Source organism: Aquarana catesbeiana, linkage group LG02 (genome assembly GCF_042186555.1).
Source record: "Aquarana catesbeiana isolate 2022-GZ linkage group LG02, ASM4218655v1, whole genome shotgun sequence".
NCBI lineage: Eukaryota > Metazoa > Chordata > Amphibia > Anura > Ranidae > Aquarana > Aquarana catesbeiana.
Window position 1 is genome coordinate 60,917,558 of NC_133325.1, and position 11,249 is coordinate 60,928,806.

Below are 11,249 nucleotides of genomic sequence, written 5' to 3' on the forward strand. Positions count from 1 at the left end.
TCAACATCGCCTGTACAGCGTGACTTGCAAACTACTTCTGTAATAGAAGTCAATGCAAGCCGCTCCGAAGTCGCCCCCAAGTAGTACAGGAAACTTTTTCTAAGTCGGAGCGACTTGTGCCACTCTAATGGTTCCATTGATGGGCTGAAGTAGGACCAAAGTCGGACCAAAGTAGTGCAGGAACCTTTTTCAAAGTTGGACCGACTTGTATCAGACCAGTTAAGACGGCTCTCATAGAGAACCATTGATTTATACACGTCGCACGTGCTACCAAAGTCGGAGCGTTTGTCGTACCAGTGTGAACCCAGTCTTAAGGCCCCTTTCACACGGGCAATTCTTGTGACTCACAATCCACTATGGATTGCGATGTCAGCAGCACCTGGCCCGTGGCTAGCAGCCAATCAGACAATATACCACTTCCCGCACGCCTCTTTGAAGATGGAGTTTTATACTGAAGTTGCTGTTCACCATGAAACTGGGCCCATTAGACTTGGTTGTGGTACAGCCCAATTCACTTCTATTGGGTGCGTTGGCAGGCAACATCACCAGGCAGATGCAACATGCCCTACTTCTTTTTTTTTTTTTCTTTGCAACAAAGCGTAGCTCTGCAACTGCAAAGGTGCGTATAAATATATCCGGCAGCTGTTAACAGGGTTTTGACTGGCAGCTGAGGTATGTTAAAAATTACCCCACGCCATTTTTTTCCTGGTCCTGGTATGGTTTGTGAGGCCCCACACCGTTTTTTTCAACATCTTACTATTGGCTGCAATGTGGGGTTTTTTTTTTTTTTTTTAGCGTGGAAGCCGTTGACAGCTGATGACCTGTTGTTAAAGATGCAGTTGCCGGCTTCCTGGCGCGCTCTTTAACCAACTATTCACTATGCCCTGGTTGGGCAAAGCTTAGAATGCACTGTGCAGCAAATTCGGGTGTTCGCCAAACGGCAGATCTTATGCTCGATCTGCGCTCGCCCAACACTAGTCAGTACATGCGGCCTGCAAAGACTGTGTCAGATTGGAGCAGGCTTTTGTGAACATGTCTTTACTGAATTTGTTATGTCATGTCACTTGACGACTAAGATCCGTGCACATTCCCTGTTAACGGTGACCCTTTGACATTTCCAATCCGCTATTAAGATGTGTGTGATCTTTTCAGTCCTGTGACCCTTAACACCAATGCGATGGAACCCCCTAGTTTTTTAACCCTGGGTAAGTTCCTTACCCCAATGGCCTACTACTACTCTGCTGGCCCACCACTTTTTTCATACAGGCGCCTTTGTGTACAAGTCAGTTTTATTGACTCTGTTCGAAGAGGCAACTATCCTGTTTTGGTCATGTTTACGGGTAAGACCTTTTCTTGTCTTCATCCCTGAAACAAGCATATAGCAGACCCTTATTGCTGTTTGAGGCTATCTGCTCCAGACAAGCCCCTAAAAGACCTGTCCAGGTGAAGGTTCGGTTTGCCGAGCATGGAAATCGGACTTGGATTGTGTACTAGAAGATGAGGCCTGGGAACAAGGATATATACAGAGGCAGGTGGACCTGCCCCTGTATATCTGACTACTGGCAAAAGGTGCATGAGCCCATTCTCTAGGTGATACCCCAGTATCTCTTGCATGGGAATGATCATCCACTATGTACCTACAAGAATTCCCTGGCAGCCCATTTGATCAATGCTACCAGGAAGTGTCTACATTGTCTGGTTAGACACACAACCCCCCGCATTTGTGGGAATGGTATCTCACAGTAAATAGATCACAAAAAGTGGAAGAATTTTATTGGGCGCGCTGGACTCACTTTAGGACTACCGACCTGTACAAACAAGTGATGTTCTAGTACTGGAAAAATGGTTATGTGCAGACTTATTCTAATACTCTGGTAGAGCGGTTGGTGGTTTGTCGGGCCAATGTTGACTGGTTGGGGGCAAGTCCTGCGACAGATAGGCGAAGGATCCCCAGTGCAGGTGTAATGTGAAGCCGACACCAGCTGGTACTATAGGGACCTTTTTTGGTAGCTACTTCCACAGACTCTGGTGATCTCTACCTTTCTGCCTAGAAGGGCCCACATTGGTAAAGAGTAGGAATGGGCTCGGGCATGTTTGGAGTGCCACCTGCCCGATCCCGCCAGGAAGCCGACACTGCACACCGCTAATCACAGGCAGTGAGACATTTTTTTTTTTTTTTATCATCCCTTTTCCCTCTTTTCTTGGTATAAGTTTTGCATAGTTGAGTTGTGTCCTCAATGTACAAAATCAGGACAAAATGTGCAAATTGATAGCCTGGCAGTCATCTTTAAAGTGTTTGTAAATCCTTACATATAGCCAGTGAAGTGACTGGTCTCAGAAGACTTGCCCCTAGTCCCCTCCAAAAGTCCTCATCCCGGTTGGGTTTGTCACAATAGTGAACAATTTATATTGCATTTTCCAGGTTAGTAAACTGACCAGATCTTACCACCGGTGTGTCAGTGTGTACCTTGGATGGCTTGGGGGTGCAGTATAGTTAACTAACTAAATGCGACTTAAAACGGTTTCTGAACTCCTTTTCAGGAGTTTAAATAGTTGCCCTTTATCAGGGTCAAAAGTATACAGCAAAAGTATCTTCTCCAGATGGTTTAGGCAGCTAATGTCTATGGGCACCTTAGTAGGTGTAGGGCTGCTGGGACAGGAGAGAACGGTCATATTGTACCTGCATTTCCAACCTCCTTTCGGTGTCTATGGGCAACTTTACCCTTCTCCCATTCCATTCCACTCACCCATCTTTCTGCTGAACCAGAAACCTCTAACCTCCTCTGTGCTGCATGTAAAGTGGGAAGCATAGTCTGGATTTGTGAGCAGATATGACCATGTCCTACATTATGTTTCATAAAAAAAAAAATGTCTGTCTGCTTAGAAACTAGTACTTTGAGTCTTACTCTTCTCTAATCATTTACCTTTTCTTTGTTGTAGAACCTTTGTTTTCTGCCATTAATAATTTTACAGATTATGGGGCTGGCCTACACCAACGCATTAAAAACGTTGATCTGAAAAAGTAAGTTTGACATTATTATACTTTTTCATTTATTCCTACAAGTGGTGCTTTATAAAAAAAAAAGTGACATATACAGTGCAGTCTGTCTCTTTTTTTTTATGTTGATCCTGTTTGTATATCAGTAATTGCAGACCTAGTCATCAATGTGATCCAATATATTTTTTTGGTGCGTTTTGGGTTCTTCAAAAAATATTTGTCAGGCATACAAATTCAAATAAAATTGTTTAGCTGAAAATGAATTTTGTGCAGTGACGGTACACCTAAAGTCGTAGTAAACCGAAGAATTACAAAAAAACACTGACAGTCAGGGTTTTTATAATAAGAGACCCTAGAGGGAGAGTCACAAATGGACGTCCTGCCTGACAGCAGGTAATGTGATCTAAGCCGCACGTGCACAGCTCAGACCATATTTATGACTCGCTCTGTATGCTGCGGTGATGTAAGTCCCGTGTGCATGCGCAGGAGTGATGTCACCTTGGCCTGCCCATTCAAGCGGCCAATGATACGAAACCCGGAAGGAAGACCGAGCCAGTTACCCAACCAACTTGTCTTTGGAATGTGGGAAGAGCCTGGAGTACCTTGAGAGAACCCACTCAAGCACAGGGAAAACATGTAAATGCTATGCAGGTAGGGTCCTGGTTTGGATTTGACCCCAGTGCTGCAAGGCAGGAGTGCTAATCACTAGGCTACTGTGCTGCCCACCTTTTGTATCTATCTAGAGATTAGCCTTAAGTAGAACTATGGCCTCCCATTTAAATGCCATGTTTTCCATATAAATAATTGTTCATCCTACCAGTGAAGTCCACCTAATGTAGCTTCCTGTGATGGGGTAACAACTCTGCTGCACTGCTCCAGAAAGTTATCGCAGTCATGTAGGCTGTGCCTGATTGCACGACAGCGGGATGATCAGCAGGGGTGTGGCCATCAACACGGTCACTGCTGATTCACAAGCCTGTAGGTTGTCAATCAGCACCTGGCCACACCCAGTCCTGCCCACTGCTTTCTGGACTGAAAACACTGTCTCAGCTGCTGAACCCTTCCCACTGTAAGCTGCAGTGCCTGGGAGGCGAAGCGCGTGTGACAGAAAGGGTTTGAATTAGTTAGGGAAAGTAAAGGATAGCTTTTTGTTTACTTTGAGACTTGTGCATCACATAGTAACTGGGTATGAACTTCTGTACAGGAGCCTTTAGTTGTACTTTAAATCAAATCCAATGCACAGGGTTGGCGTGAACATTACTAATCAGTTTTTCAATTACAGCCCACTTGCTCTTCGTATACTGAATGACCAGTTGATGTTTGCAGAGAGAGCTTTCACTGATCCCCTTGGCCTACCAGGACGACCGTTTTACAGGTACCAAATAAATGCCACCCACTGCCATGTTTTCCATTATCTTCAGGTTATTCTTCCATTATCTTGGTTTCATGTAACCACCAAGCTGCACCTGTTCATTCTTTTTGAGTCATTTACAATTGGTACTTGCCGGTGACAGTCACCGGCTCTCTGCTCTCTGAAGACCGAAAAATGAGCCATCAGCGGTCTTTGATTTCTCCAGTTGTCATTATTAGCCCAGTACACATTATAAGAAAATCGGACGGACGATCCTCTTTTCACACCCAGTCAAAACCAAGGATGGAAATGTACGAAAATTCTCGTACCACCAGGCTTTTTTTTTTTCGTTTTGTTTCTGATCATGTGCAGTCTTTCGTATCATCTGATTTTTCTCAAACGAAAATAGTACACACTAGAAACGAAAATCGTTAGTTCTGTTCATGTACGAGAAAGGTCTGAATCAGATGTCAAAAGTTGTGTACACACTATATGAAAATCGAACAATCGTGCCTTGTACGGAATTTTTCTTCCGATTTTCGCATAGTGTGTAACCCACTTTAGGGGTGTCAGGGGACTGATGCTGCATCCACCTAGGTAAGTACAGTAAAACTCTGGATTGCGAGCATAATTCATTCCAGAAACATGCTTGTAATCCAAAGCACTTGTATATCAAAGCAAATTTACGCAAGAAATAATGGAAACTCAAATGAGGACAAAGAAGAGGATACTGCTTAAGTAGACAGAAATCTGACTTTTTAGGCATGGAAACAATGGAGAGGTGAAAAAATATATTTTTTCATATTTTTTCACCTCTCCATTGTTTCCATTCCTAAAAAGTCCGATTTCTGGCTATTTAAGCAGTATCCTCTTCTTTGTCCCTATATGTTTGGATGTGGCATTGGTAGTGCTTCTTTTCCCTATTTTCGGAAACTCAAATCATTCATTCCACAATTATTCATTCATAGGTTCTTCAGTTTATAGTCCATAATGATAGCAATGTGATAGGTTGTGTAACCATAAAATGTCCATTCACAAATGGCAGCCTCCACAAGGGGATTAGAAGTAAAATCCAGCTACAGAGTATAAAAGAGAAGAGAGGCGCCTCTAAGTGTAGCAATATGGTTACATTTAATGAAGGTACAACATTTAGCAACTCACATGGTTGAATAAAAGAGGCACATCTAAGTATGCAGGCAACCGGGGTAAAGCTGTCCACATAGACCATCCTCCGCACCACCGGCTCCCTCCGCTGTCAGTCTGCAATCATGAACGGGAAGACTACCCTGCAGTAGATCGATCTGAAAGTGAGGCTTGAAGCACTCGTGGAGCGCAGCATTGAAGGGATGACGTTGATGGCGGTGTGGAGGATGGTCTATGTGGTCAGCTTTACCTCGGATGCCTGCATACTTAGATGTGCCTGTTTTAATCATCAACCATGTGAGTTACTAAACGTTGTACCTTCATTAAATGTAAACATATTGCTGCACTTAGAGGGGCCTCTCTTTTTATACTCAGTTGTCACATGACACTACTCTTATACCAAGACTTCACTTGTATGTCAAGTCAAAATTTTTTTAAACATATTGCTTGTCTTACAAAAACGCTCTTAAACCAAGGTTTTTCTGTATGTAGGTTTTTTTTTTTTTTTTTTTTTTTTAATACCGCACTTATCTTTGAATCCCATCAGCATTTTGGCTGTCCGGTGCGTAAAGTCTGAAGGAGGGTTGAAACTAGCTCAGGACTGCAGTGTCTTGTCTGTGAGTTTGTTTCCGTCTTATGCAGCCGGCTCCTGTCATTTATATAAATGTGTTTATAAGCCCTTCTGTTTGGCACTCCCCAGTAGTGGACAAGCCCTCTGTGTTCTTGCGTACAATACAGGACTGCTGCTCCCACGTAATACGCAATGCCCTTGCTATGACTGGTCAGGCAGTGATATGAAGTCACTGTGGGGGGAATGGTGGTGCAGCATGGAGGAAGCCTATGGGAATGAGAAATGAGGTAAATTCCAATTCCGCTAGACAAAGTAAGCAGTTAGCTCTTGGAGGGGATCCAGTTCAAGGGTAACTTTTTTTTTTTTTTTTTTCTCCATCCTTGACTTATGCCACGTACATACAAGCGGACTTTTCGAGCGGACTGGTCCGACGGTCTATCCGACGGCCTTTCGGCAGACTTCCGACTGACTTTCCAAACGAACGGACTCGCACACACACGACCGGACTTTCCGGCAGAATAGGTCCGACAGTCTTCCCAACGGACTTTCAACGGAGTTACGGCGGATTTCCGGACTTGCCCACACACGTTCATTTTGAACGTGATGAGGTGCGACGGGTCTAGAACCTTGCGAGCCCCGTCGCAGAATATCAGGCCCTCAGGTCTGGTATGGATTTTAAGGGGAACCCCCTACGCCGAAAAAGACAGCATGGGGTCCCCCCAAAATCCATACCCTTTAATAAGGGGGCCCCCAAATCCCAGCCCCCCGCCCTATTTGAATGAGTATGGGGTACATAGTACCCCTACACATTCACCTGGGGAAAAAAGTGTCAATAAAGTGTCAATAAAAAAAACACACTAGACAGGTTTTTAAAGTAATTTATTAGGCACCTCCGGGGGTCTTCTTCCGACTTCGGGGGTCTCTTCCGATTTCTCCGCTCTCTCCGGCCTCTTCTCCTGGTGTCTGGCCTCTTCTCCCGGTGTCCGGTTCTTCTCCCGATAGGATCGCGCTAGAAACATTCTCGCAGGCAGGTGCTGTAGCTGCCCTTGCGTCGTATTTGGTTGGTTGGACCAGCATACAAACGAACGGGGTTCCCGATAGAAACTGGGTCCGGCGGAGTTCCGGCGGAAAGATTTGAAACATGTTTCAAATCTAAAGTCCGTCGGATTTTTGACCGAAAAGGTCCGTCAGAAGTCCGATGAAGCCGACACAAGGTCAGATTGTCCGCCGGATTCGGTCCGTCGGACCAGTCCGGTCGAAAAGTCCACTCGTGTGTACGCGGCATTAAGCTCAATCGTTTGGTTTTGGTTATACTAGCAGAACCACTTGACTCCTAACAGAAGCTGTCATCTTGTTAAGAGTTCATTTTTATTATTATCTACTGTGATATTTCTTCTCCTCTTGCGATCCTTACATATTTCCGAGCAAAGACAACCATTCCTGTTATCTTACATCCCGACCGTTGGAAAGCAAATTGTTTATAGCGAGCTGTAGTTATTCCTTAAAGCTCATCACAATACAAATAAAATCTCCTCCATCAAATATTCTCTTCTTTTGCAGACATGTCATCTTTGCACCCAGCAGCCACAATAAATATGCGGGGGAATCGTTTCCCGGGATTTACGATGCTCTGTTTGACATTGAGAATAATGCGGACCAGCAGAAGGCTTGGGAGGAAGTGAAAAGACAAATTGCCATCGCCACGTTTACTGTGCAAGCTGCTGGAGAAACCTTAAAAGATGTTTAATAAAAGTGTTGGCTTCTTGTTACTTTTTGGTGTCTATCAGAAAAGGCCAAAATAAGCGTGCTGTATAGTCCCAGCAGATCAAAAGGTATACAGGCCAAAATTGACATGCATTTGTCTTTGGCAGTGCAGTATTCTCATTCATCTGACTGTCAGGAGTTGGGGGGCCTTTCTAGACACTTGGGGCCCATTTACATCATAGCAGTGCATTAGTGCACCCGTGTTAACACATTTGCACCATATTGCACCAACTCATATAACATGCCTGTTACCGCAGCTCAAAAGTGTGACTGGGCCCTTTAGAGCACAATCTTTCTGTTTAAAAGTTTTCTTACTATACATTGGCGTGTGTCTTTAACCGCTTGCCGACCGGCTCACGCCGATATACGTCGGCAGAAGGGCACTTACAGGCATACTAACGTACCTGTACGTTGCCCTTTAAGGGGGGGGGGCGCACACACCGCCGTCGGCACGCGCCCACCACGAGCTCCGTGAGTGTGATCGTGGGTCCTGCGGACTCTATGTTCACGGGGATACCTGCGATCGTCTCACGAAGAGGAAGAACGGGGAAATGCTGATGTAAACAAGCATCTCCCCGTTCTGCCTAGTGACACGGATCACAGCTCCCTGTAATCGGGAGCGGTGATCAGTGATGTGTCACACATAGCCCCTCCCCCCCACAGTTAGAATCACTCCCTAGGACACACTTAACCCCTACAGTGCCCCCTCCTGGTTAACCCCTTCACCGCCAGTCACATTTACACAGTAATGGATGCATTTATAATCGCACTGATCGCTGTATAAATGTGAACGGTGCCAAAAGTGTTCGATCTGTCCGCCATAATGTCGCAGTCACGGCTGATCGCCGCCATTACTAGTAAAAGAAAAATTATTAATAAAAATGCCATAAAGCTATCCCCTATTTTGTAGATGCTATAACTTTTGCGCAAACCAATCAATAAACGCTTATTGCTTTTTTTTTTTTTTTTTACCAAAAATATGTAGAAGAATACGTATCGGCCTAAACTGAGGAAAAAAAAATGTTTTTTTATATATTTTTTGGGGATATTTATTATAGCAAAAAGTAAAAAATAATGTGTGTTTTTTTTTTTTTTCAAAATTGTTGCTCTTTTTTTGTTTATAGCGCAAAAAATAAAAACCACAGAGGTGATCAAATACCACCAAAAGAAAGCTCTATTTGTGGGGAAAAAAAGGACGTCAATTTTGTTTGGGCGCAACGTCGCACGACCGCGCAATTGTCAGTTAAAGCGACGCAGTGCCGAATCGCAAAAAGTGCTCTGGTCTTTTGCCAGCCAAATGGTCCGGGGCTGAAGTCGTTAAACTGTTTTTTTAATACCTGCCCCCAGGGTTCAGGTTTAAATATATTTAATCTAGTTGAATAAAATGTAATATTTCAACTGAAGAGGGGCATCCAGAAAACGCTTGCAAACGTAGTTTGTATGGTGAAGTACACGCAAAAGCAAATATGCTCACTTATGTCAGAAAAGAACTCTGCTGAACCCCTAATGAAGGTAGAGCAGCTTGGCCCCCAAAATGCATTGGTTTGTTACTGGATTTATTATGAAATAAATAACTTATTGACCTAAAACTAATGGTGTGGAGCTCCTTGCTTTCTTCTACCTCCAAATGTTGTATGCAGAACCGGGCATGAGGGAAAATATCCAACAGAGACGCAAACCGATATAGATATAATATACAGTGTTTTGTGTATATATATATATATATATATATATATGTGTGTGTGTGTGTGTGTAATACATATATAATATAATATAATATAATATATATATCTATATATAATATGTATATTTATGTGTGTGTGTGTGTATATATATATGTGTATATATATATATATATATAATATATAATCCTATTGTGCCAAAAGTATTGAGACACCTGCCTCTACACGCACATGAACTTTAATGGCATCCAAGTCTTATGCTCTGTACACACGACCGGTTTTGCCGTCGTAATAAACTCCTGAAGGTTTCTCCAACGGAATTCCGCTCAAGCTGTCTTGCATACACATGGTCACACCAAATTCCAACCGTCCAGAACGCGGTGACGTACAACAGGACTATAAAACGGAAGTTCAATAGCCAGTAGCCAATGGCTTCCGCCTGTACTTGCTTCAGAGCATGCGTCGTTTTTGGTGCATCGGAACAGCATACAGTTGAGCGTTTTTCTGATAGTAATTTGTTCTGTCGGAAAAATATAGAACATGTTCTCTAAGCCTGTCTGAATTTTCGACAGAAAAAGTCCCATGGGGCATACACACGGTCAGAATATACGATGAAAATCTCCCCTCGGACTCTTTCTGTTGGAAATTCCGCTCGTGTGTGTGTGGCATTAGTCCGTAGGGTTCAGTATTGAGTTGGCCCACCCTTTGCATCTATAACAACTTCAACTCTTCTGGGAAGGCTGTCCACAAGGTTTAGACCCCTTTTCACACTGGGGCCACGGCCGCATTAGCGTCGCTCGTTTTTAGTTGCGCTTTTCGGCTGCTAGTGGGGTGCTTTTAACCCCAAAGAAAGGGTTAAAAACTCCCATGTTGCAGTGCTTCCAAAGCGCTGCCCATTCATTCCAATGGGCAGGGCATTTTGGGAGCGCTAAATACAGCGCTCTCAACCTGCCCCAAAGACGCTGCTTGCAGGACTTTTTAGAAGGTCCTGCAAGTGCACCCGCCTGAATCAAAAGTCACACTAGAGTGAATGGGAGACGGTTTTCAGGCGCTTAGCAGAGGCTAATTCCAGCGCTAAAGTGCCTGAAAACTGCCCCAGTGTGAAAGGGGTCTTAGGAGTGTGTCTATATGAAGGTTTGCCTGACCTCACAAATGCGCTTCTGGAAGAATGGTCACTGATGTTAGATGAGCAAGCATGGCTTGCAGACTCTGCTCTAATTCAAAGGTGTTCTATTGGGTTAAGGGCGGGACTCTGTGCAGGTCAGTCAAGTTCTTCTACCCCAAACTCGCTCATCCACGTCTTTATGAAAATTGCGCAAAATCAAATGTTCTCAGGCTATATTCTTTGCAGATTGCTTGTTTGCACGGGGAAAGTATTGCATTATGGCTGCTAGATGGTGCAGACTTTCATAGGACAGAAGTATGCTCTGCCATGACCATCTAGTGGTCATGATGTGGTCTTTTCTATTCTATTCTTTCTATTCTATGGTACTCTATTCCTGATGATGTACTGATGTATTTGAACAATTGATGCAATTTGGAATGTTTGCACACACCTACTGGTTTTTACTGTTTTATAATAATTTGTATGTATCACAGGATTTTTTATAGCAATTTGTAAGCGTAGAGCACTTTATTTTATCTATTGATTGGTAACATTTTGTTTGACCTACACACCAGCTTTTAGGTAGAGAGTGTTAATGGTAAGCGTGGATAACTCGCTTTGATAGAATTGCCTTT

At 43.8% G+C, this 11,249-nt stretch overlaps 1 protein-coding gene across 4 annotated transcripts in view; it reads left to right on the forward strand.

Moving 5' to 3' along the window:
- Positions 1 to 9,416, forward strand: part of LOC141126913 (N-acetylated-alpha-linked acidic dipeptidase 2-like) — a 160,632-nt gene extending 151,216 nt beyond the window's left edge. For all 4 annotated transcript variants that reach the window (XM_073612969.1, XM_073612970.1, XM_073612973.1 and 1 more), the window contains 3 exons: positions 2,941 to 3,022; positions 4,281 to 4,373; positions 7,624 to 9,416. In XM_073612969.1, the coding sequence (XP_073469070.1) occupies positions 2,941 to 3,022; positions 4,281 to 4,373; positions 7,624 to 7,810 (362 nt within the window). In that variant the 3' untranslated portion in view covers positions 7,811 to 9,416. The remainder of the gene's footprint in view (positions 1 to 2,940; positions 3,023 to 4,280; positions 4,374 to 7,623) is intronic.
- The last annotated feature ends 1,833 nt before the right edge of the window (positions 9,417 to 11,249 follow it).